Genomic DNA, 27190 nt, shown 5'->3' with positions numbered 1-27190 from the left:
GTGAGAGAGGAGCCAGGACCGCACCCGGGTTGTGCAGTTTGTCTCTAGTCAGTAGCACCCAGGTCTCGGCATCCAGCTTCGATTTGAGCAAGCGTGAGCCTGCCCACGGCGAAGCCGCCATCCTGCTGCTCCTCTTGGCTGCGCCTCCCTTGCCCAGTGGTGCTGGGGAAATCATTGTTATTTTTATTAATCCTAAAATGCTAAAAGCTGAACCCAAGGAAAGTCAAAGGCTGAACCCTGGGGAATTTTAAGATTTCAAAGTCTCAGAGTGAAAAATAAGGACAGTCCGTCTTTGTTTTTTTTTCTCCTTCCCTATTTCAACGACATAAAAACTACTTGCAAATTCAACATAAATTGAATGAGCAAGCTGAAGAGCAAACAGCTAGACAAAATACACTCAAAATAAAAATGTTTCCCTTTTGACATCTTTTAAGTGTCATTGGTTGACCTCGTCTTTTGAGATAAACTGTTACGCCTTAAACATTGAAGAGAAAAAAGTTTTTCACTGGATTAATAAAATGAAAACAAACAGCAAAGCTTAAGCCTTTCATTGAGCCTAAAATGAAATGTTTTGATCTTTTTCCTTTTTACTGAAAAGTTGAACAAACATCCATTTCAGATCAGCCCATTTTGAATGTTATTTTTTTGTTCCAGACAACCAGTGAACCACAAAATCAATTATTTGTACAGCTCTAGTGACCAGTAGATTAAATTCAATGCAGTAGAGAGACAGCAAAAGGAGTCAATGAGGAGTGGAGAGATGGGAGTAGAATAAGGAACTGAAAAAAATGGTAGAAGCCGCTCTAATAGATCTTGTCTCTGCCAAAACTTAGCATGCGTTTTCACAACCACTTTAATACAACTTTAATCCACATTGCTGCTGAAAACAGCCGTCTCGCCAGTCCCCTTAGTCCCCTTCCTGCCTCCATCCGCACGGTCCTGTCCCTTTACTATCACCTGAACGTACAACGAACGAGACCGGAAAAGTGATCTTGTTGAAAATTAATTTTTTTTTTCTTTTTTTTTTTTTTTTTTGCCAGATTAGTTTTCTGCCACATCAGTTCCTCAGTTTTGGAAATCACGGGTTTGCGTGAAACCTGCCTGGAAGGTCTGGTCAGGAAAGGCAAAAACTTCTGTAAGAGAAGCTGCTAAAAAACAGTCATAGAAACTTCACATTCACTAGCCGGATTGTCCAAGTCTGGTGCCTGAAGGTAGGAGTTACATCCTGCTTTTCCTTAGAAATAATAACAGCTCACAATGGTCCCGGCCAGCCAGCCCGGGCAAGCAGCCGTATAAGCCCTGGTGCTGCGTCTGCAGGTCCTGGGGCAGTGGGCAATGCTGGCTATACTAGAATAGGTTCTCCGCCCAATAAATCGGTGAATTTTCCTTGAGGTCAACAGCTTCACATATTTATGCCACAGAGAATCTGGCTCATTGTTTTTAATTTGTGGTGCCATAAAACTTTTGAAAGTTTTGTTGAGAACGAATTTTTTTTCTCAAATTTTTATATATATATTTTTTTTTTTTCCTCTAAGGGAAAATTTGAGCAGCAGAACAGCATATGCACTTCTAAGTCAGTTGTAGCTCATGCTACGTGCACAGCCAAGATCTTCGCTTCTTGATAATTTTCTTCTTTGCCAAGGGAATGACACGTTTAGAGAGCACATAGCTGCTCAGATTTGTGGGTTTTCTAGGACTAAATAAAAACCTCTAGCGTGGCCAAATGTATTCAGCAGTGCAAATCCCTTTATGAGCACCCAGTTTAGTGTCCACTCTGAATGGGAGAAACAGGGAAATCACAGAAATGTTCGTTAGACGGGACCCTGGGGGTCCCTAATCCAACCTCCCACCTGAAGGAGGAAAATCACCAGCTCTGAGCACATCAGCTGTGGCTTTGTACAGCCTTGGAAACCACCAAGGGTGGAGATACCCCTTGCCTCTCCATTGACCTGTCCCAGACAGGCACTGCCCTCCTGAAAAAATGACTTTTGGAGGGGGCGAGGGGAAAATCAGCTTTTTTTCCCCAGGCGCCATCCCAACCATTTTACAGCTAGCTTGTGCAGCCAGTTACTCACAACCTTTCCTGTCTCAGGAGCTGTATTTCCTTTTTATACATCCAGGGACCTTACTGTAACGAGTGTACGTAAGCAATCAGTTTTGCCCTGTCACTCTGCAGGCGGAGGGATGCTGCTTTGTTGTCGCATCCCCCATTACGTTTTGAATCTGTCGGTGCATTTTAACCAGAGTTGGCAGAGGTCTCAGAAGTATTCTGTACTTGCAGGTTTCATGAAATTAGGCAGCCTCTAAACGGTCCCGCTGCAGGAGAAGTTGCAAGGCGAGCAGATCTCTCTTCTATACCCCAGGGTTTCCCCACTCTCTTACACAGAGAGCCAGATTTCCCTGTCCTTACTGTCATTTCAGAAAATGGAATTAAACTCCCACACGCGGAAAATCCACATTTCTTCTTGTACATGCACGTTCCCCTTGAGCCCTCTGTGACCATCCACTTTATATTGCTGCCGTCCCTTACGTCCAAACGCCTTGCAGCTTTTAATTAAGTCTGCCCAGCAACGCAGAGCAGACAGACGCTGTCGCCTCCCATCCTCGGGGGCGTGGGGAGGGAACCGAGGTATGGCGAAGTGAGCTTACCCACAGCCATACCGTGAGCCCAGGGCAAAAATACAGCTGCTGCCTGCGTTACCTCTCTGCCGGTCTAACCGAGAGTGTCCCTCTTCCCAAGGCGGGGTGTCCTGTCGCTCCTTTGCTGTGGGAAAACTGGCAGTGCCAGCCTGTCTACCCGGCCGGATGAGACCCTCTTTGCCTCCCGTGTCTCACTTCTGGCATCGAACAACAAAGCCTCGTTGTCTTTTTTCCTAGAAAAGATTCCTTTTTCTAGAACTTGCTTAAGCTGCGCAGCATCGTTAGCGAAATGCCGCTGTTTCAGGGCTTCTGCCTGGCTATTTGCATAGTGTATTCCAGTGCTCAGTCTACTGTTTCCTTTGCTTTGCCTGGTAGCTAAATAATCAGTTTCTGGGAGAAAAAAAAAGAAAAAAAAAAAAAAAGGACAACACAACAATATACTTCAAAGAAGTGGACTGAAGCTGTTAACTCCTGAATTCTGGTAACATGAAGGTTTTCTGGTCTGAGCAGTGCCCTAGTCCCAAAGCCAAGCTGAGCTTCATCTGTTTTCCAGCCTTCGTGCAGAACCTCGTACCCAAGGCTCTCATGGCTAGGAACGACAACAAGGATAGTGATAATGAATATTCAGACATCCCACAAACCACTCTCAGCATCTGCTATCCTATCTGCATTAGCATCAGAGTGCACAGATAATGATCAAAGCAGCATTTTCCTGCCAGAGGCCCCCCTAAACCAGCCTTATTAGTATGAATCGATGCTGATTAATGTGCTTCCTTAACGCAATTGTATCTACCCCTACTGTCCATGATTTAATAGAAAACATCTCCCCCTTCGCTTGCCTTCCTACTAATATCGTGTGCAAGGTGCAAACCTTGACTGAGGGTACAGGGAAAACCAGTGGTTCAAGTTTCGCAAGAAAGAGGCCTAAAATCTGCTAAAATGCAATATACAGAAGGAGGGGACGAGCCTTTGGAGACTGGAACAGCGGACTGCCGTTCCGTGCTAGGATGGTAGGCATCCTAGGAAGAGATATCGGCAGCTCTGCTGTTGTACAGTGATTCTGCTTATGCAGTGTATAAAATAGCCTTGCTCACTAAAACAGGCTCTTTGCTTGCTGCTGACAGACTTCTGGCCGCTCTGATGGAAAGGGGAGCGTTGCATGTTTTATTTTGGTGGTGCTTCCTTTTTAGCATCACCTGTAAAAAGGAGAAAATGCTGCATTTTGCCTTACGCTGCTGCGTTGCTTTGGCAGTGGCTTTATCTCGGTGGGTTTTCAATGTAAATGACACGGTCCTAACGCGCTGTGTCCATGCTCCTGCACAGCAAGACACTGGGGAAATCACCACTAAAGAGGCGACAGCGTTTCAATTAGGGGCGGGTGAGGTCCTCTCGCCCGATTTCACATCCACTCCAAATCCTTGGTCGTTGTGGCTGGTTTGAGGTCTGCTGCTACTGGCCTTAGGAGAAGAGCAGTTGTCGGGTCAAACCTCACCCAACAAAGTCACAAGTGCCCCAAGGAACTGTCTGACCGAGGGACAAAGAACAAACCAGCCAACCAAAAAAAGTGTGAGAGAAAAGGAACATTGGAAGAGAAGACTACACAGAAAACTCCCATGCTCCAAATCAGCTGCTTTTCTAAGGAAAGGAGCAATATCCTTAATGTAGAATATGTGCCTCCCTTGGGCTAGTCTAGTGCAAAGAGCAATTGAGAGACATCATTTGGGAGGAAAGAGGCTTCTGTGTTGGAATTAAACAGCTGACAAAATCCCAACAGCTTCACAGATTCTCGAAGTCAATTTAAGGAGCCCACAAAATGAGATTTTACCCCTGTGGGTTTCAGTAAAATGATATGTTCTGGAGGATGTGTGTGCTCGGAGTCCAGCTCTTAACTGCGAGAATTGGTTGTGGCTCCGCTAATTCACCAGAGCTAGGCTGGTTTTGATACTCCTTAAAAAATGCATGGGCCCAATTTTTAAGTGACCGGTTCTGCCAACGGGGCCAGATATTAAAAGCAAACAACCCTCCAACATCTAGCCAGCCTCCCACCTAATGGCTCCATCTGCTCTGCCGAAGCACATGGGGTTTCCTCTCCTCCTCAGCTGACCGCAGGTGGAGCAGAAGTCACTCCCAGAGCCTGTGTTTCCAAAGCGCTGAGCTCCCAGCAGCTCAAACCATGACACACACGGCTGAGACATCCTCACCCCAGCTTTTCCATCATTTCCCCAAGCCCTCAGCTCCCTCCTCCAGCTTAGTGCGTGGTATTTGGCCATGAGATGCCTCCCTAGGTGCCCTCGCAGCCTTCCCATGTCTCTCTAAACTCTCTCCCTAACAACTTCTACTGGACTTTGTCTCATCTCCATTTTCTTTTGTGAATAATGACTTCTCCAGCGTGATGACCATCTGCAAGACCCTTCTCAGACACCTCCCATGCACGCAGAATTCTGCTGCCCATTTTCTTCCATGTTGGAAGAAGGAGGACATAGTGTCCTCCCCATGCTACAAGTGGCTTTCCTAAGTGCTTTGGCAATAGCCAGCAGAAATTGAGAAAAACAGATCCATTTCCGCTTCCCATATATAAAGTTCATCCTGAACCAAGATAAGCCTTCAAATTCTTACCAGTCTCCTACAAAACAAAGGGGAGTTTGTTCCTCGCCCCATAGCAGATAAAACTAGAAATCACAGGCTTCGCATACAAACAAGATTTTAGCTCCTTTATAAAAGCGGGGACAGCAAAGTCGTGGCGCAGGCTGCCGGCTCTGGGTGTGAATTCTCCGTCACGGGAAACCTTTCAGGAGAGGTTGCCCACGAACCTCTGTCAGATGTGACACAGGTACGTCTGAGTCTGCCTTGGGGAAGGGGCATGGATTAAATGACCTCTCAAGGTCCTTCCAGACCCGTTTCTCCGTGATTCTTAGAGACAGGATCCCAGGCTTGATGGATCTCTGGCCTGACCTACAGTGACAGTTCTTAGATGTGTCTGAACACATACATCGCATGCATTTCTCTCCCACTAGGGCCCCTGTAGACTGCTGCGGTGGCGTTCAGGGCTGAATAGGTCTTTAGCAAAGGGCAGAGCCACTGCCAGGGGCGTTGCGTGGGGCAGAGATTTGCAGTCTCCACGAGGGCAGGAGGCGAGCTGGGGATATCCACAACCAGGAAGAAAGTCTTTTTGAAAAAGGCATGTTTTCTCTGCTCCTCTGTGCAAGCAAAGACAGTGAGACATCCTCAGTGGAAGCGTGGCAGTGTAATTTCTAGGTTTCGGGGCTGTCTTCCCCCTGAGCCATTTCGAATGAAGAGGACAAGCCAGGGCAATACCTTCAACCCATGCTAACCTGCCCTTGCTCTGCGGGCTGCTGCGAGGGGAGGGGACGCTGCACTCCCTGGAGGCCCCCGGACGGGCACAACTCATTTTTCTTCCCTGCATACAGGTGAGGTCTCGCACGTCGCTGTGACTCTGCAAGTGCTTTTGGCTCTCTGCCCACGGGCGCACGCTGCCTGCGCGCACGTGGTTTCCCTGCTCCCCCCGCCCCCCGGTCACCGTGTGCGTGCATCCGCGTGCGTGTTGCCAGCAGGATCTTCACCAGTACTTCCCTACCCACCAGTTTGCATGGTTGTGTTTGCAAGTGTCTCTCCGAAACACAACCGGACCATATAATTACGTAAATGCGCACATGCCTAGGAGAGTTTTGCAGTCTCTTTGGGGTTTAGTGCAAATCTCATGACACTCGCTGGCTTATTCCCCTTCACTCCAAAGCACTTGCTGCTTTAATGGGAGGCTCGTATGAGCACCCCAGCTTTTCATGTTAAAACGAAAAGAGAGACGGGTGTTTCTGAATATCACAGCTGGCAAGAAGAGCTTGAAACAAGCCAGAACAAAGGCTTCAAAACCTAGAAGGTAAAGGAAAATCCGATTTCTGCCTATTCTCTGTCGTTTTTTAATTGGAAGACTTTTAAACCAAGATCACAGTTCTGGGGGGCAAGTTCAACTCATACAAGGGAGACAATCTGCAAGGTCTGTGGTAGGCAGTACACAGCTAAGACTCATGCACAGCAGTGTGAGAACTGCCGTACTGATGCGTGTCTTGCCATCTTTATGTCTCTTCTTGCCCGCGTGAACCTTCCGCTACTGGCAGTTCAGCTTGCTACAGAGGCCTGGTCTGCCCAAAGGTACACTGATTTGAAAAACATACCCGTGAACCCGCCTGTGAACTTCTCTGTCACCACAAATGAAGTCCACCCACACCCTTTGTCCCTTTTTATCTCCATCTGTGTCGTGCACATTGCCGTGGTACCGCAGTGCCTTCATCTCACTATCAGAGCACTACACGAGTCTTTGAAGCAATTTGTGTTGCCAGCTGAGGACCACGAAGAACCAAAGAAGCGTTTCCAGGTGGAATGGGGACAATGATGCGTCTCCCATTGACTACAAGCCTTGAGCCCACGGGAACTGGCTGAGTTCCCACCACCTAACAACTTAGCCAAGCTACAGGTGCTGTAGGAAACCAACATACCTGTATATTTTATATCTGGTTGTAAATCCTTGACGATGTCTTTCCACAAAGGATAAGTAGCTCCGTGAGTGGTGGAAAGGCCCCCTGTCTGAAATAAGCCAATCAAATTCCTTGGAGACATGTTGGTTGGTAGCAGCTGGGTCCTGGTGGGAGGGCTGTACTAGTATATGGTCCCATATAAACAGGAGGTAGAGGAACTCAACAAGCCTCCAGTTCATGCTTTTCTGTCTGCCTTTTTCCTCTCATTCTTGCTCCATTCTGTGGAGTCCTGTTGAAAAAGAGAGGGAAGAGGAGGAAGGAAGGAGAGAGAGAGAGAGAAATGGAGGGGAGGAGAGGGAGGAGGGAGAGAAAGAGAGAGTTTAAAAATGGGAATTGCTTTGATCCTTTGACAACTGTCTCTCAGGGTGAAAACAGACATGAAAAATCAAGTTTTAAAAGACTTCAGTCTGCCTGTGTTACAACTTAGAGTATTTGGCAGCGTTTTATTCATGTACCTAAGTGGTGCCTTTAACCTCCTGAACATATACCACCTTTGAAATAACCAGGTCCTGACCTGAGACATCCTCACCCCAGCTTTTCCATCATTTCCCTCGTGAAGTTCTCCGCAGTGCCGCAAAGGCGAGTGAAGGCTGGGCGCAGAAGGTGGCCGCACCCTAGGCTACAATTACCCCTTTATTGTCCCTTTAATGCTGTGCCAGAGAAACGTGTCTTCTGCTTTCATGTCTCTCTGATGATCTGTGATCCATACTCCATGCAACCTGAGCAATCTATAAAGACCCAGCTCTTACTTTAAAGTGTTGCCAAAAAAGAAATAAAACAAAATAATTACCCGGGCTTCAGTGACGAGCACATGCGGACACACAGACGCACATGCGCACACACACGCGCACGCACACACACGACTATGAAATCCTGCCAAACTTTGCAAGATAAAAATCACCTCAACCTGCTTTCCTGCCTGGGTGTTTGGGAGGTGTGTGTCTGGCGGGGGGGGGGGGGGGCGGGACGACAGGGTCTGTTGCTACTTCCATTACAGTAGGACCTGGAGGCTCGTCCCAAGATCAAGGCTCTGCAGGGCGACACACTGAACATGCATATTCAGCGGAGGAGATTTACTAGGGAGCTTAAGGGGATGCTTCACGCCACCTGGTGCAGGGCACGCTGTCGCTCACGTGATGGGAGAGCGGCTGTCCTGCTGCACCCCCCACCACCCCCATCAAACCATGGCTGGGGACAGCCCTGCTACCAGCCAACTCCTCTCCCCGATGCGTTTAACGGCTAAACAGGCAAGACATATGATGAGTGGGAAGGGAAACAGAGGGGTGAAACGCCTTGCCAAAGGTTACGCAGCAAGCCGCGGATACAGCTGGAAGAGAGCCCTCGTCTCCTGACTCCCGTTTCCAGCGTTTCAGCCATTAGATCATCCGCCTCCGCAGTCATGCTGTTGGCGCGATGCCCCTCTCCGAACGAAGCCGCGTGCTCCGTTGGTGGCAGGTGAGCAGCTTGCTTAGCTGGCACCCTGCGCCTGGCGTGGACCCCCCTCCCCTTCTGCTTCCTACCCGCAACGTGGCTGCAGCAGCAGCCCGGCATGTTGGGTTGTGTTCCTCATCCCTGGGACCTGCTGATGCTGCTCAGAAAAAGTCCTCTCCATAGGCAGGATGCGTTCCTCCTCCTGCCCACCTCCTGTCCATCTGGCTGCCTTGCTGAGTTTTGGGGAAGACGTGCCAACGCGGCGGGCATGCCTGGGCCGGCAGAGCGATCTTGAGGATGCATCTTCCCCCTCCCCGCTCTGGGAGCACAAGCCTGGCCAAAAAGTTGTCCTCAGGACAGGTGATACCCACCTATTTTTGCAGAATATAGGGTGTGTATATATATATAGAATATATATTATTTTTGCAGAATATAGTGCAAATATATATATATAGTGTATATATTATACATATAATGTATATCATACATACAAAATATATATATTTTATATATATAAATATATATATAAAATATATATAAAAATATATGTAGAAAAATACATATATAATATATATAGTTGCAGAATATAGTGCAGAGAAACTGTAGCGAATCTTTAAAGGAAGAGAAATTAGGCTATCCAGAGCTTGGCAAAGTGAGATTTAGTGTCAGGCTTCTTTGTACATCTCCAAAACTCCTTCTGCTTTTGGGTCTGAGTCCACCACAAGCACTTTAAAAGTCTGTAATTCCCAGAGAGACAAGGTCCCACTAACAGTATAGGAGAGGCCAAACCAAGGTGTGCCGGAGGTGCCGCGCACGGTCGCAGCGCGGCGTGTGAACGTGAGACCTTGGCTGGTGCGAGCAGCGTAGCAGAGACCAGAGGGCGCCAGCATTGGCGCTCAGCGTGGTCTCCTCGGCTCCAGGAGCTCTCACGGGGAGCACGGCCGGGCTGCAGCCCATGGCAGGGAGCGCAGGTGTCTCCTGCGCGGGTGGGTCGAAGGGGGGAGTGTGACGGGGAGCGCGCAAGTGCCGGGTGCGTGTGCGTGGCGCAGCGCGTGGGCGTCCGCACGTGTGCGCAGCATGTGTTCGTGGAGCGGCAGTCAGCTCCACAGCACTTGACAAAACCGAGTTGTGTAAGTCTGGTTAAAAATGACAGTCAGCTGTTGCATTACACCAAGAAATGAAAGGAAAAAAAAAAATAAAAAAAAAAATAAGTATGGGAAAGTCAACCAATGTTCGCCTTTTCTGTTGGGCACATATAAACTTCTTTGCCATTGAAGATAGAATATTACTGTTATTAAACATAATGGTACCTGCAGCTGCTGACTGAGGAGGTTGTTCCTGGAGGCTTGTATTTAATATTAGCCTTCACCACTGACTCCTACTTCTCCCATCAACGTGGCAGTTCTCGGTGCTTTAGTCCCTCGCCTCTCAGAAAGGACTGGTTCTACTTTACCTTAAAAAACTGGGGTTTGGGGAGTTCCTAGTCCCACACTGAGAGGAACAGAGCATATTCCAAGTGGGCTACAGCACATCTCTGCTTCCACTCATGGTGGTCATGAACCTGAGCTGAATACTGGGAAATGCTCCCAGCTATGTCCCTCCCTCAACGTTTCCAGACTCCAGTGCAGGGGCTTGTTTCTCTCCTGCTCCTCCATCCAGGCTGCTTCTCCGCGTTCCTGCTCTTTGCAGCCCTGCGGTGTCCCAGCACAGCAAGCAGCTGCAAACTCAGCGTATTTGCCATCAGACGGGCATGCAGATTTGCTGCTGATAACAATCGGTCGTTCTGTACACATTGTTCAAACTCGCTTGGTTGTCTGTTCATTAAACTCATCCATAACTAATTCCTTCATCAGCCAGCCTGGATCAGTTTCCCTTTAAACATTGCACTTTCTATTGAATTTCTATTGCAAAGAGAGGACGGGAACTTTTACATACCAAAGCGGAGCAACGGCTCGCCTCCCGTTCCCAGCACAGTGCGAACTGAAACATGAGAAGAGCCAAATGAAATGGGTTTCAGAGAAATCCCAGTGTGTCCTCACACACGCGAGCCTCATACATCGGGGAAATATCAGCTTATAAAAGAGAGGAGATATTCACTAATTCCCCCCACGCACCTCCTCATCCTCCCTTCCTTTGCTTTTAGCTCAGAGGTAGAGTCAGGATGGTTAGAGTTGTGATGGCTCTTAACCAAGGGTTAAGACACGGGGAGAAGATGCCTGGAGATGACTAGAAGGAATGGACACATCTCCACTCTGGAAGCTGGCTGGATCAGTGCTGAGAGCAGGGAATGGTGCCTGAGGCAACGCAGGATGGTAGAGCGCAATTGGGTCTAGACAACTATCACACCATCAACTTTAATTTTTTAGTAGTATCTTTTTCCCCCCTGTAGCTGCTGTAGAGATGTTGTTTCGCATTAAAGATTAATACACACCACGGGGCTGGTCCCCATGGAAGCTATAAAGCTTACTAAAGTGGGATTATTTTGTGTCTAAGGCAATATTGTGAGGTGCATTCAATCTAACTCCTAACAAGTCTGAATCTGAAATTAATTTGTTAGGTGTCTTTACGGGGCTTCACTGATGTAAGATATGTTCTGGGGATTTTGCTAAAGGGATGGGGGAAGAAGGGGCAGGGAGGCAATGTCTCCAAGAATATAGCCCTTGGATAGGAGACCCAAGACCAACTAAAAGCTAAATCTGGCACAGAAGAAATCTCTGCACTAAAGGGGAGGCTTGGGGCAATGGGTTTTGATCCAGGAATCCAGCATTCTGCTCAATTCTGCCCCAGATTTCCTCGATGATCTTGGGCGGTGCCCTTACATGCTTTTTTGCCTCACTTTCCAGTTATCAGCACGGAGACACTATACTGTTTATTTGACTTATCTGTTTGACTACTTGGACCGTGAACTTGTTGGAGAGGCCATTTTCTGGTTATAGCACCTGGGAAAACACAGTCCTGCTGCCCACATGGCTCAATAGGTGTCCCTATCCTATAAGCAACGAATGGCAACCACCTCAAGGTGTCGGCGAGCTTTGTAACGCAGCCGTTAAAAAAATCCAAGCTACAAAGCCCATTTCCACTCAGGAGCGCTACAGAGCACTGCAGTTCTCTGGGTCCTTCTGATTCACGTCAGCAAACGTGATCGTGCAATTGTCACATCTGTTAATAAACGTAATCGGTGGGTGAGCCACGACGTAGGCTGGAGGTCACAGTAAATAAGTACTGGGAGAAGGAAAACGTTAGATATACCGATTTTGAGACACGTTACGGTCAGCTTCCAGCATTGTCCATCACGAAGGCACATCCATCAGTGCAAATGGAGATTTCTGTCACAAGCCCTTCTAGTCTGTTAGGTGGTTTAAGACGGCCTTATTCTAATCTGAATTCAGCCTGGAACATTAAATGTTCCTTGTCTTACGAGTCTTCAGGATTCTTGGAGGAAAAATAGGCAAGTGCTTTCTGTAAAGTGCAAGTTGTATTTGAATGTACACTTAATTTCATCGTGATTGATATCTGTGTGTTAATTATATTCTATTTTAGGCAATACCTCTGCTGTCACAAGGCAGCGCCTTTTATCCAAGGAGTTCAAATTGAATTAGAGACATTAATTAAAGCTCTCAGCACTCTAGTAAGGCAGGTAAGTGCTGTTACTCCCATTGTTTCTTGAAATAAGAAGAAAGGAATAAAGCTGGGTGTCTACTTAGCCACTTAAAAGGTAATTTTTATACAGTGGGATAGCTCAGAGTGACAGATTTTGCACAAAATTATATTGCGAGGCCTGTTTCGTACGAGGGCGGCCGAGTAGCCCCGGATCCCTGCTATAAACGGGAAAGCAGAATGTGGGAGCTCTGCCTCTCCGTTGCTTGCTGTAAACATTCCACTACTCCTCTGCCTCCCGGGATTTTTCTACCTCTCTTCTAACCACTGTACCTTTCATTTATCCCTTCTATTAGATTCAAATTGATCTCGCACACATCCCTTCTGTTTTCTCACGCTCATTGTTGTAAACTATTTCCATCAGAAATGCAGACTCAGGAAAGAGAAATTACTGAACACATTATTTGCAGCAAAGAAATAAGTCCCCTATCTCTTTAAGCTTCATGCACCAATAATTCTTTCTTGTGTCCCACATTTGGTTCTTGGCAGGTTGAGAGAGGTTTCTGCCTGCTGCCATTTACCAGAGGGAAGAGGCTAACAATTGCTATTTGTATCTGAAACACTTCTCTTCTGCAGCAACTTCACACGCTGCTTTAGGATGCTGATAAATTAGTAAAAGTCTGAAGTGTCAAGGGAGAGATGAAACAGCTTATGTTAGTTTAGAGCTCGACCCTGTAAAGCGACGAATGTCTGACCTCATTTCAGCAAACAGCTTAAGTGTATCCTTAATTTTAAGTATGGGAGACACTCTCCTAGGTTGTACGCAACTATCCCCGCTTTGAGCGAGCTGCGCGCTCCCATTCCTGTGGACAGGTAACTACTGCCCTGCGCCGTTAGGATTTAACTCGTGTTAAGTCTCCGGGTGCAACTGGAGCAATAACGTTTACGTCCTGCACCTAATTCAGAGCTGGCCCATGAAAGCGCTGGAAGGTGGTTACTGCCCTGAAGCAGCTTTAGCTGTCCTTTGGAAACGCTGGCCGCCACTCCAGCCGAGCCGAGGACGTCTTCTGTGTGTCAGGGCCAGGGGAAAACAGGGAACGTGGCTGGAAGGGGACGGGGAATCCAATTTGTCTGGGTTTCTTAAGTCATATGAACTTCTGTGAATAAAGCCGAGCCCTGGGAAACCAGAATTTGGCCATTTCTACCCTAGATGTCTTTATAGCTCAAACTGCAGAGGCTGTTGTCTGACTAGACTCAGGGATGGAGCTGCAGTTCAGCAGTGGCTCTGACTATCTGGATGACCGTGGCATGCAACATCCTAAAATCCCAACTGATTGCAAAGCTATTTCTTTATGCAAGTGGGATTTCTCCATTTCAGACAGGGATGGGCGAACTCCTCACCAAACTTTTGTAATTCTGCACTGATCAGTGTCTAAATTTGCACTTATTCTTTAACCATTTCAGTTTAAAATACGCACGAGTGGTTAGACCTGAGGGATATTCATCAGCTGAAGCATTTTTGGGCGAGGAAAGGCAAGGAGGGAGGGTGAGAAATACCTCTCCAAAAATACCAGCACAGTCCACAAATTCTTTTGCCAAATTGTTCACGCTGAAAAAAATAATGATTGGGAGATGTCAGTCTTTTGGTTGTGAGAGCACCAAGGGGAAATATTTCCAAATCTCCATTTGAAACTACAAGAGCTTTTTCTTTTCCTCCTTTTGATTTGTCTTCCCAGCCTCTTAAAAGAGAACAGTGATAAAAATATTTCTTTTGACCCCAAATGACTTAGAGGAGAAAAGGTTTTTTTTCCTTTTGGGTTTGTCAACACTTTGCTTACAACTTGTCAGAATATTCGGTGAACCAAAACCACCCTACAAATCCTTCGTTATTAATGCAGTTCAACCAGCAGCCTAAAGGGAGCAGGTCTTGTGCAGCAACTCTAATTACTCCCTGCCTATAGCGAGGCAAGAAGCACACTGCTAACAACGAGGTACCTGTTTTCAGCTCGTTTGTCCCCGCGCTTCAGCTAATTATAAACTCCTGGTGTTATTATGATAAGGATGAGAGGCGGCTTGAAACCGAAGAACTGTGGCAGGCGTGCTACCTCCATCGAGTCACAACATCAGGTGGCGCTGGACAGAATTAAACTCCATTAGCCCCCATCATAAACCTACTAGCCAAGGTGCCAAAGCCACCACTCTGAAATCCAGCATCCACAGACACTTGGTTCAGGGCTCTACTTAGAAAGGGGATCCATCTAACCGCGCTCAATAGATTGAGAACCGAATTAAAAGGACCTTCTGCAGATTCACATAGATACGTGGTGAAGTATCACATTTTGAGGACAGTCCTGCAGAATCTGAGACCGGGACAGTGTCGTGCTAGGTGCTGTACGGACAGAAACCAGAAAGGCGGTCCATGCCCCAAAAAGCTTACAATCTAATTAGAAGACCAAGGACACCAGATGGCCAGGGACAGATGGGGGAACGCAAGGGAACAGTGAGATAATACCGCTCAGCGGGCTGCGGAGCAGTGGTGTCAGCACACCAGCAGCCCTACTGTTGGCAAGATTTTGATAGCTATTGTCATAAATGAGAGTTATAAATAGGGAGGCTGGATAATGAGCTAGCTTTGTAGATGTTTGTGAGGAACTCCTCTCATTTGTGAAGTGGCAGAGATAGAATGAATATAGATGATAATAATAATGATAAATTGCACTTTTCTGAGTTGCTTATTAAAAAAAAATATGGTGGGTGGTGAGCAGTGATTTCTATTAAACACCGCCCTGAACTTGACATTATTCCTGGTATTATTAAATTATTGTCCAAGCTAGTCCACTTCCCCATAATTTCATTCTAAGTTACACAAAAATGCAGCTCTGTCTTCTCAGTATTTATACACCTCATATCAAAGTCCAGTAATCTCATAAGTGTTAATAGGTTTTTATCCTTGCAGTAGCTTTAGGAGATCGGGAAATGCTGTTTCTCCTATTCTGCAGAATGGGAACTGAGACACGGGGTTGATTAATGGCTTGTCCCAGATCATTTCATAACTGCTTCAGGAATTCAACCCAAATCTCTTAAGTCTCAGCTCAGTGCTACATCTCCTTGCCGTACCCTTCCTACGCACCTTCATGCTACTATTCCAGAATTAGCTAAGACTTGCCACAGAGCTGCTTAGAATTTTTTTGGATTGCTCATTTTATGTCAGAAAAATGCCAATTCATCAGAGGCAAAACGCTTTGTAGAAATTTGTTGATTTAAGGGGAAAAAAAAAAAAAAAAGGCATTTTGATAAAGTCAGCTTTTCTTTGGAACAGAATGTGTCGAGTGTTCTGTTTGGAAAGGATCGGTTCAAGATTGTGTTTTGTTTTTCATTACATGTTGAGTAATATACATTAAAAATCAAAATGAAGTGTTTTCTTAAACAGCATGTTTTGACTGAGCCAAAATAAATTTTGTAATTTATGCACAAAAGAAAACGTCCAAATTCATTTAATACTTTTCTTGCCTTTTGGAACAACAAACACCTGCAAACCATGCGCAAGAGACTGAACAAAAATAATACTATTCCCTGCAATTTTTTACTGGGAATTTGAGAAAGACAGTAACCTGAAAATCAAGTTCAGAGAGGCCTGTGTGAGAGTCAAGAAACCCTGGTTTTTGCTTTCCTGCCTGTTCCATTCTGGGTGCCAATCTTGCCTTTCTAACGTATTCCATTGCAACAATTTGGACCTGGAAGCAACAAGCTTGAAGGAAAAAAAAAAATCAATGCCAAAACTGCCCCGAAGAGCAATAATGTAACTTTCAATCCAAAAGGTCAACTGTTATCCCACACCTGGCATTCTTTGCAATATTTTTTTTGTTGTTCTGAAGTTCATTCCTGGGCAGGGACTTTACCACCACAGTCACACGGAGCGATCCCGCTCCACAGGGTTTGGGAAATGCAAGTTAACACTGCTTATTTTGGTATGCTAGGAAGCTGAGGTTACCTGATGATCCTTGCAAATGATTTATTTTCCTGTTTTTCTTGTCCCTCGGAAAGGAGCTCAGCTTTTGACCTGGGTCTTTTGTGTTCCTCAGCCCTTACCGGAGGAGCAGAAGGGGTTAAAATCCACAGGCCGTTGCTTCTCCTGGTACAGCTCCTGCTGCTTGGATAATGACAGCCCTGCCTGCCAGGATGAAAAGCACCATTTAACTCAGCGCTTCTTATGGGCACCAGGTTCCGCCACCATTCAGGCTGGATGAAGCCAAGGGAGCCGGGGGCAGCTGAAGAGGGGAGGGAAAAGGGACCCCGAGTTGTCAGCGGCTGCCAATTCTGACCCAGGGCGGATCCGCCTCTCTTATCACGCTGAACGGATGAAGAATTTGCTGTGGCCGGAAAAATCTCCCCCTGCGTGCAGCCACGCTGGCTCCTTGCAGCCACTGCCTTAGAGCAACAGTCCTGCCAGGCCGCTCCGGAGGTGGTGGGACCTCCCAAGGACACCACGGCTCAGCCTTCTGCGGAGGAGCAGAGCTGCAATTAGAACCAGAGTGGGGGTAACTGGTCACCGACATGGGCTTGATACCCCTGCGACTGCCTGAGAGATGATGCCCAGTGGCTGAGAGACGTGTTACACGAATCGCGTGCCGATGTAAGTGTTTAGGGAGGATTCCTTCAGTGCATAGGACGCTGGTCTGAGGCTGAAAACGCCCAGGTTCAGCTCCTTTTACCACCCTGACTCCCCATACAGGGGAAATTATATACACGCTAATGCACAGGCGCTTAAGTTCAGGCTAGAAATGCGAGACAGAATGTGTAATAGCCCCAAATAACACCATTTTATCAGCAGATTCTGAAAGAGAAGCCAGAAATCTTGAGTGGAGGTCTCCCGCTCTAAGCATGCATCTACGCAGGCTCTGCAGTCGCAGGTTCTGCTGGAAGGTCTATTGAAGTCAATGAGCCTTGGGTTGGATCTCATTGCAAAAAGATAATCAAATATCATATTAACTCTTAATTCGGAACAGCATATTAAATTAGAAGCTCAAATTAACCTGAAACTGCATTTATATAATGAGAAAATTTAAAATCTGTGTATCGTGAAGGTGGGCGAACTCCTAGCCAAAGCTGTTCTCACCAGCCTTGAATCTCAGAGCCAACCAACCTGCAGCGCTGCATTTCAGCCTATTCCCTAAGCCTGGGATTTCCACCGAGACAGAAGGATGTGTGGAAAATAAAGCCATCTCCTACTTACAAGTATTAATCTGTCAAACACAGAGGGCTGTTACTAGCTAGACCCCAACCAATGCCAAGAACTGAAAAATCCCAGAGGATATTATGAATCTGCACTGGCATCTGACCATCACAAATAGCCTCTTCCATCAGCCACACAGATTTCCAAAAATATGAAGGAATCTAGTCCTTGCTGGGATTAGCGTCCAAAACCACTCGGCTCTGAGCATCTCGAACATTAAAGCAGGTTGGTACCCAAGTTTAAGGCCACCTCTAGCTGTGAGTTTTATTTATTTCCTTCTTTGAGACTGTTCTGCTCTGTGCTAAATCCATCTCCTGACCACCTGGAGCGTTTGCGAGTCTTGGCTGTGATGCTTGTCTGTTTAGATAGACTGTAAGTAGAGCTGGTCAAAAAATTTTGACAGAACAGTTTTTCGCAGGAAAACGCAGTTCTCTTGAAATCGAAACGTTGCATGAGAACATGTCAATTCTGACAAACTTTTTTATGTTTAAAGTGTCAAAACAAATCAGTTTGATTTTCTCTCTTCATTTCAGTTATGCTGAAATGTTTCATTTTGAGGAGATAAACACATTATTTTAATGTTGTTTCAATTAATTTGTTTTGACATTTTTACATATTCTGTATTATATTGATATAAGTTTAAAATATACTATATATTGCATAAAATATTTGATGGTGTTTTATTTATTATATGTATTATCATCATACGATGCTAAATATTTCCCATAGCATTTGAGTGCCACAGCACCACAGAAACAGAAGATATTGGTGGTCTCAAATTGTTATTGCTTTTGAATTTTTAGGCCATAAGAGCTTTGTGGGAGCATGATTCTCATTCGAACTGGAGCTTAAAAAAAAACAATCACGAATCAAAAGGCGAGAATTTCCCAAGGAAATAGCACGTCCATTTTCCAAGCAGCTCTGGCAGCTCAGTGACTGCGTAGCGCAGCTCCACTCCACTCTGCACATCAGAAAACCAACTTCTCTGCTCGTTTAAAAAAAAAAAAAAGAAAAAAAAAAGAGAGAGAAAAAAAGAAAATGCAGATTTTCCAGGGTGAAATTTATGTGGAATGTTTTCATGAGCATCAGGGATTTAAAAGTCTGAATACCATTGACCTCCTGGGGCCTTTGACTTCCAAACCACTTATGTACTTTTAAAAGATATATTCCACCTCCTTCTTGGAAGTCTACCTGAATTATTATTTTTTTTTTTTTTAACTTCTTTTAAACCATATTTTCGCTCCTCCGTGCAGAGCGGAGGGGAACTGCTACCCGTGAATTTGCGCCGTGAAGTCTGTGTAGGTGGTGGTAAAAGTAGGTTGAAAGAAAGGGCAAGGCAAGTGGCAAGAGGGAAGGAGAGACCGGCAGCGCGGAGCAGAGCTTGTAATGAGGCAACTCTATTGATTCTTCATTTCATGGATGAAAATGTCCCCAATGGCTCCCGTGCGTTCGCTGCAGTTTGATAAGAGACGGAGGGCAGCGGGTGTCGGTGGCGGGGTCTGCGCGGCGAGAGGACGGAGAGCCCATTTCCCGCGTACGCGCGGGGAACAACATACACAAAGGCAGGGCCGGAATACAAAACTCGGCGTGACGGCGGAGGGAACAGGAGGCAGAGCACGGCCATGCACGACCACCCTCCTTTCCCTTCTCCTCCCTTCCATCGGGCCAAAAAAAAAGCGTAAAGAGGTGGCAAGGGCTGCTCCGTCCCATTGCAAGGCCGCCAGCATCCCTCGGAGAGAGGGCTGAGTCTTCGCAGGGGGGAGCACGGTGTTTTGTGCAATGGGAATAAAAAGGAGAAGCATCCCCAATCTTTGGAGGTTTATTTAAAATAAGGGGGGGGGACATGGGATGGGACTTTTCCGTCTGCTTTTCCTCTTACAGGGACGTGTCTCTACCGCCCGGCGCTGCAGGTTGAAATCTGCATTCCCCCACGCAGCTGCTCCAAGCGCACCTCTGCATGCAGATCCGCCTGGTGATCCGCTGTTGCTCCAGCTGGCCTGTCACTACGGATTACAGCTCTTTGCTAATAGCGAGGACAGCTCTAGTCTGAGACCTCCATTAAAAGGCTGACGTTTCCACCTCCCCGCCCCACAAACGGCTCCATCCCCGTCGACGTTTCTGTACGCGTGGCCCCATCTCTGGGGTGGGCAGGGAGCAAAGAGCCTCCATTTGTTCCTGTGTTAGGCAACAACGGAACAAGTTGAAGGCAGGAAAAGATGCCCGAGGATGATACATTTTGAAAACTCTGGATTATTTACTGGAAAGTTGATCTTATCCCCTTGTCGTCAGCACATCCGTAATATTGGAGCCCCATCCCTCTGTCAGCAATGGTAAAACTGAGCACTGAATTACCCCCTGGAAGAGTCCGTGAGGAGAACGCTTCGTTACTCCGAGCCATACTGTGGAGTCTCTTTGGAAAGGAGGAATGCTCCTGCAGGGAGAGATTGCCCATCCATGCCAGACGCTGCAAATCATTAGCCCTTCATTGCCAGAGGATTTGAAGGCTCCTGACAGATCAAAAAGAACTGGCGTGGACACTTGACCTTTCTCCATTGCCGGGAGGAAAGCACTGACCAGGAAGACTAGCACACGCTCTACTAGGCTCTACAAAGGGAGGGAAGAGGGTCTGGAAGAATTCAGAGCTATTTGTAAAACAAACACTGCTGCTTCAGCACAACCTGTGCAGTTGGCCGGCGTTGCCATCACTCGTGGGCATGCTGAAGGGGCGACTTCCAGTTTGGCACGTGCCAGATGCCATCACAACTCCTCCTGCTCCAAAGGGGACATTCAGAATGAACGCCCAGAAGACTTTCTTGTGGATGCTGAAAGATTTACGCCTTTGCAGGCTGGGAACAGGACATGACAGGCTGAAACGTAGTTTTTAGTTTCATTGGCACAGTGTCCCTCCGAAGGGAGCGGCAGTCCCCTCCACCAGCATGCACGCAGCTGACTCCTGCTGGATTGTCCCCACTGCACGATAGATCCCACATGCCTCTGCAGTCTCCCAAAGTGGCTCTGTCTGAAAGCAATCCGGAGCAGGCGTCACATTTGTTTCTTCAACAGCCTGACTCCCAGTAAGATCCCATGCAATCAGCTGGCCAAATCCAAATCTGAAAAACACCTCCATCACTGGTCATGATTAATTAATTCTGCTTTGACATTCCCCAGGGCACCTAGCAGCTAGTCAGAGCTGCTGGAGAAAGAGATGCTGTTGGGGAAAAGGAATAAACAGACTTTCCTCAACTGCAGCCATGGAATTAGATAATGAATAGCTAGCTAGCTAAATAATTTTCTCTGAGTGGTAAATCAAATGCAGAACAGGAATACAGCTAGCTGGCTTATCCCTGTGAAATCAAAGGTGTTTGGAAGGAGTTTCCAAAGAAGGAAGGGTATTAAGAGTCTACTGTGCTCATGAAGACATAGCCCGAAGTTATCTATCATGTCTAACATGACTGTTTACAATGACAGGCAGCTATTCTTGGACATTTTATTCTTGGTATAATATTCTTGGACCAAAGCAGCTCAAGGAAGCTTCCTGCTAATTTACATGTCCCTCTTCTCCCTCCTCCTGCCTGGATTGCAGGCTAGACAACACCTCTGCTCCCACGGCATCAGCACGGTTTCCCCCCACCGGCTGTTGTGTGCTTGGCCTGCATTCCTCGGGGAGATACAGCTAGCAGCCCAAAGTATGGATTCTTCAGCCGCTTCTCCTATCTGACCCTTAAACGCCTCTTCTCTCTAAATCCATACGCTCTGTCCAGATTTGTCCATTAACCACACAGCAGAGGCTCCAGTGACAAAAATGTTATTCTGCAGGACTTGAGGAAGTCGGCGGGAGTTCCGGCAGCATCCCGGATTCAGGTACCAACCCTGTGATGTGCATTGTACCTAGCAGATGGCGGTCTAATCCCTGCCAGCACGCAATGCCCGGTGTGCAGAGAGCACCCGTAACCCCTGTCTGATTGAATATGCATATTCACATCTGATTTTACTGGAGCGCTAGAAGTCCCTGGGTACAAACTCATCCAGATGAATCAAGTGTGAGATGCCCACGTTTGAGGTCCTGTCACAGCAAAGAGGAGAAATCTGCTGGTTCCTCTTTACCCACACATCTCCCAGTCGTGAAAGTCTTGGGTCTCCTTTTGTCCCCTGCATCCCGGAGGATACAAGTCCCACCCTTCAGATACCCTCATGCTCTCCTCCTTAGACGTTCAGTTTGGACCCTGCTCCCATTGCACTGAGGGTTTCTGAGCGTGGAGCTGGCTCCTCTGCCTTCCTGCACACCTTTGCCCGGCGTCTGGAATCAGTTCCGATCACTCCCTTCCCTCCCTTTTTGCCACCCTTCCCCTTCACCCACCTTGCTCCTTTTCTTTACCGGTGGCAGCGGGCACAGCCAGGACACATTATTAATACTTGCCACCTCATTAGCAATCTTCTACAGGAGGAGCAGAGGAGGAGAAAAGAGGAAAGCATGCAAAAATGGAGAGTAAGGGAAGTTGAATTAAAGGAAGAGTAACAAAGAATTGAAGGTGTGAATGAGAAAGTGCAGCAGTAGAAGTAGTATGAGAAAAATCCAATGGGTGAGAAAGAGATTTGTAATTAATCCGGAGCCTAGTGAGGGGGCAGGGGAATGGAAGTCAAGACCACACGCTTCCCATGTGCTTCTGCTACTGATTTACTCTGTGACTTCAGAGAAATCTTTTTATTTTCTCCTTTTATCTCCCACTGCTCTGTACCCTTTGAGTATCTGTTATTTGAGGTACGAATTGTCTTTATCCGTGTGTAGCATTAAAGGAAACTGCAGTCATAGGCACTAAAGATGCGAGACATTTTTAACACATACTAAAATTAGGCACAAAAAAGTGCTTGGGGATTGACTGACAATGTTTATTAATTCAGCTTGAATCCATTAGATCGTTACTGTCAAAAAATGTGATGAGAAAAATTTAAAAGAATCAAAGTACATGACTGCATTATTTCTTAACTTAAATGCTTCATATTGAAATGTTTACAAAGTGGATCTAGGGGGAAATGAAAAAAAAACCAAACAAAAGTGAAATAATACAGGTATGAAAAAAAGCTATGCATTTCTGCAAAATTTAAAGTTTTTAAGTGATTTTTTATTTTCCTTTCCTTCTAGTCCTATGTATAAAAAACGTCTTTTCATTCTTCCCCCCCATTATGTCTGAATTGCTGAAATTAATTTTTCCCCCTTCATTTTTTGTTTCAGAAGCAAACAGACAAAAAAAAAAAAAAGAAAGAAAAGAAAAATCATTATTCCCTTATCCCTACGAGGAATTACAATAACTGTCTGTCAGATCTTCATAACAACATGAGGGATCTCAGCAAGGCTGAGTTTCTCTGAGTTTTGTAAGCTGATGACTTTCAGAGTCCTTTGCTCTCTTCTAGTCTAAACCTGCATTCAACAGACAACTTGGAAGTAAAATAATTAGATTTACAGAAAAATAAATGAGCAAATCCTTGTATCAAAAATGAGAAAAAAAGTTCCCAGGAAATAATCTGAGAGAGACTGGATTTAACTTTTTCCATTAGAAATTGCCACCTACTGCTGGGGGTTTTTTAAGGCAGTCACAGCATCTCTTTTTGCCCTCTGTTTCTCTGAGTTCTTTCTTTTCGTTTCATGTCGTTCTCCTTTTTTTTTTTCTTTTAAAGCACCACCATCTCTAACCTGTAACCAAATAGCCATGAGGTCCCTACAGAAAATTGCAACGTATGATGTCCAAGCGCGTCTGACGTTAAGCAAAAAAAAATAATAATAAAAAATAAAAAAAAATAAGAAAAGCACAGCTCCCTGCGATCAGCCATCCCCGATTCAAACCACCGAGGTGGGCTCTGAACGAGACAGAGACACGCGGGGATGGGAACGGCGTGTAGCGGGGATCCTGCTCCTCGGGCACCGTCTGGCAGCCGTTCCTCTGTCTGATCTGGGGAGCACAGGGCCCTGCTCGCAGCCACCCGCTGGCAGTCTCAGTCCCAGTGGTATTTAGGGAAGCATCACCTGCTTAGCTTCCCGCATCCAGCGGATTCCAGGAAAATTAGGCACATATATAGGAGTTAAGCGTCTAAATATCTCTGGGTGTTTCCACATTGTCAAAGAACTTGGCTCCTGGGTTCCTTAGCCATAGAAACTGCATTTGTATTAGTTTGCTTCCACTAAGAAGAAACCCAGTTCTGGGTATGTTTTGCTTTAGTAATAACAGTCATGGGCAACATGAGCAGGCACAAACCCTCCAACGGCTTCTTGTCATCTTCCACAGTCCTCCAGCTCTGTCCCAGAAGCCACTGCATGATCAAACCCTACGTGTGCACACAAAACTCATCCTGAGCATTTTACTGCAAAAATACTGCAATATTGAGCTGGAAATCAGCCCTCATATCCTTTCAAGCGCCTAGAATTTTAAAATCGCACATAAAAATAATACCCAGAGCGCATCCCAGCTCTCCTGTTGATTTTCCCCGGCTCCAAATCTTATTTATGGAGGACTGCAGACGAGCAGTAACGCTGCGCAAGGGCAGCAGGGTGTCTGTCTGTCCCCAGCCCTTCTGTCCAGGCCTATGATGGCACCTGAGGGAGGGTCATGCCCCCCAGCATCATGGAATCATAGAATTGCTGAGGTTGGAAGGGACCTTTAAGATCATCAAGTTCAACCATTAACTTACCCTGACAAAAACCACTTCTAAACCATGTCCCTGAGCACCACATCTACCTTCTTTTTAAACACCTCCAGGGATGGTGAATCCACCACCTCCCTGGGCAGCCTATTCCAATGTTTAATAACACTTTCAGTGAAAAAATGTTTCCTAATATCCAATCTAAACCTCCCCTGACATAACTTGAACCCGTTTCCTTTTGTCCTATCACTTGTCACCAGGGAGGTCAGCCCCCATCTCTCTACAACCTCCTTTCAGGTAGCTGTAGAGGGTGATAAGGTCTCCCCTCAGCCTCCTCTTCTCCAGGCTAAACAACCCCAGCTCCCTCAGTCGTTCCTCATAAGGTTTGTCCTCCAGACCCCTCACCAGCTTTGTAGCCCTTCTCTGGACACACTCCAACACCTCAATGTCCTTCAAATCAAAGGATCAAAGAAGTGTCCCCGTTATCTGGGACACGAAGGGTTTGGGGACTGGACTGCACTGGTCTCGAGGCTCTGCAGAAGAGCTCCCTTGGAGGAGCAGCAGTGAGGAAAAAAAATAAAATGCCATGGACAAAATTTCTGTCTTGCAACTTGAAAAAAAGCAGAGTAATGAGAAGCACTGCAGGAGAATCCACTGCCGGGACGGACTTATCAGCCTCTTTTGCTCTTCTTTTTAATGTAAGCAGCTTTATCATTAATTGCTATTTACTGCAAATGCTGAAGTTGGTAAAAAGACTAATTTGCTGCACCAAAACAGCAAGTCGCGATTCAGGCTCCTTAAAGCACGATGCACGTGCGTGTGTGTGTGTTTGTATGTGTGTATATATGTGTGTGTATGTATGTATATATGTGTGCGTGCTGTGTAAGTAAAAGCCCCATCTCTCTATGCAAGGGAGGGAAAGAGATGCAATTAGCATATTCTTCCCTTGTATATTCCAGTAAAAGGCCAACTTCATTAGTGGTCTTAGGCAACGAGAAGAGAAATTAATTCAGGCCAGACTCCTAAACGCCGAGCCATTTTGCTGGGGTGGAGGGGAGTTAGATGCAAACCAGTGCTGCTTTTGCCCAACACTGGAAATGTAAAGACTCAGTGCTGCTGAATATCAGTTTTGGAGGGGCTACGTTTCCTGAGGACATGGGTTGCTGAATTCTTAAAAAAAAAAAAAAAAAAAAAAAAAGAGCTGATTTTTTTCCTCAAGCCAAACTTGGAGCCGAGTTCCCCGAGTGGTTCACATCCAGCGTGTGAGCTGGAGGGCTCAGAGCCGCAGCGCTGCCTGTAAGAAATTCAGCTTCTATGCATGGAAACACATGCATTTAAAAAGCTCTTCTGAAAGATATCAGCCTAAGTGACCTGCCCAAGGTCATATATAACACGTCGGTGACAGCGTCGGGATTGAACTATCTTGCTACGGTGCTGCTTTATTCACACAGCGCTCTTGCATCCCAAAACAGCCGCTGCTCCCGGTCCGCTGCTGCCTTCCACTCCTTATCACAGTCTCCTTAGAGACACATCTGTCCTGTGCTCCGCAAACCATAATGTACCTATAGTCTTCTATTCACTATCTGTCACCACACAGTTTTATTACACATCCCTGAATTATCCAGCCTAGTCTACAATTTGCTTATTCCTGCCAGCCGTTCTCCCTTTCGACCCTCGCCTCACCTTTCAGCCTTGTCAGTGTCTTAAGGCTTCCAGGTACTTGAAATGCAGGGACAATTCTGATTCCCTGGGGAAAACCCAGCAGAATTTCACTGAGGCCAGTCTGCAGGTCTCTTTCTCTCGCTTCTCTCTTTTTTTTTTTAATGCAGATGGTTAGAAATCAGGAACTAGCACTGGTCTCTGCAGTCACATTTGAACCGATCCTTCAAGAATACTAACTCACCACTGCCATTTTAAGGCTCTGATCCCCATTCTTGCCGTCTATAAAATTTTATTCCCATCTCTTCTCCGCTCCCTTTCACCAGAAATCAATCTTCCAGTAACATAGGTAAACTGTAATCCTACCTCATAGCTATTTTTCTTTTTGCATGCATCTTTCTCATGCATTTTGCAGAACGAAAGCTCCCTTGTCCGTCCCTCCCCTTTCCAGCCAAGCCCGTAGGCACAGTAATCATCACACCCACACCCCACCTCATCTGCAAATTTGCACCTGCCCGTCACGTCTCTCCCTTGTTTGCAATCCAGGAAGCGAAGGAACCCTTCGCCCCGATGTGGCAGTTTGTCTCAGCATTCGCACTTGCCTTGCCCGTGGACGTTGTGTTCCTACCTGCCAGCTCTCCCCCCCTCCCCAGTCCCCCATCTTTCTCAGCACTTTATTCCATCTAGAGCATATTCACAGAATCACAGAATGGTTTGGGTTGGAAGGGACCTTAAAGTCCATCCAGTCCCACCCCCTGCCCTGGGCAGGGACACCTCCCACCAGCCCAGGTTGCTCCAAGCCCCGTCCAACCTGGCCTTGAACCCCTCCAGGGATGGGGCAGCCACAGCTTCTCTGGGCAACGTGGGCCAGGGGCTCACCACCCTCGCAGTAAAGAAGTTTTTCCTGATATCCAATCTAAATCTACCCTCTGTCAATTTGAGGCCGTTACCCCGTGTCCTATCGTTACACTCCCTTCTTTCCTTACAGCCATCAGCTTTTCATCCTTCCCACCTTTCTCAAGGAAACGCAGTTTTATTATCTGCCTCGGCCCTGGTGCAGCTGATGGTGGAAGGGAAGTGTCCTCTCTGCTCACCTGGTGATGCTTTTAGCCCCTGGACAAGTGGCCCTCAGAAAGCGTCACCTGCTGAAGCTGAACACCCCTCTCTGTTTGTAGACAACAGCCTGTTCTCTCTTCACCCAAACATCTGTCTATGGCAACAGGAAAAAAAAAATGGCTGCTACGGGAGGAAGAGTGTGGAGAAAGGCAGGTTCCTCTTTCCTCCCACCAACGTGGTGCCAGTGATGGTGGAGGAACGCGGGCATGATGCAGGATTGTGCCCAGCGCGCAGCAGACAGGCTGGACCTCCATCTGGGGGGGAGCCTTGGGACCCTCTGGTGCTGTGGCACTGGAGAGAACACGTGGGGAGAGGAGATGGGACACGGACA

The 27190-nt window shown here is 46.7% G+C and overlaps 1 protein-coding gene across 3 annotated transcripts in view; it reads right to left on the bottom strand.

The window, feature by feature from the left end:
* The window catches only part of BRINP1 (BMP/retinoic acid inducible neural specific 1), an 89964-nt gene that overhangs the window by 53586 nt on the left and 9188 nt on the right, over positions 1–27190 (bottom strand). For 2 of the 3 annotated variants that reach the window (XM_054220668.1, XM_054220670.1), the window contains exon 2: positions 7152–7419. In XM_054220668.1, coding sequence (XP_054076643.1) covers positions 7152–7369 — 218 coding nt within the window. In that variant the 5' untranslated portion in view covers positions 7370–7419. Of the gene's footprint in view, positions 1–7151; positions 7420–10556; positions 10602–27190 lie in introns of all 3 variants that reach the window. The other variant, XM_054220669.1, reaches the window with a different exon arrangement.

This window comes from Rissa tridactyla, chromosome 14, assembly GCF_028500815.1.
Source record: "Rissa tridactyla isolate bRisTri1 chromosome 14, bRisTri1.patW.cur.20221130, whole genome shotgun sequence".
Lineage (NCBI taxonomy): Eukaryota > Metazoa > Chordata > Aves > Charadriiformes > Laridae > Rissa > Rissa tridactyla.
This window is presented reverse-complemented; position numbering and strand designations above follow the sequence as displayed.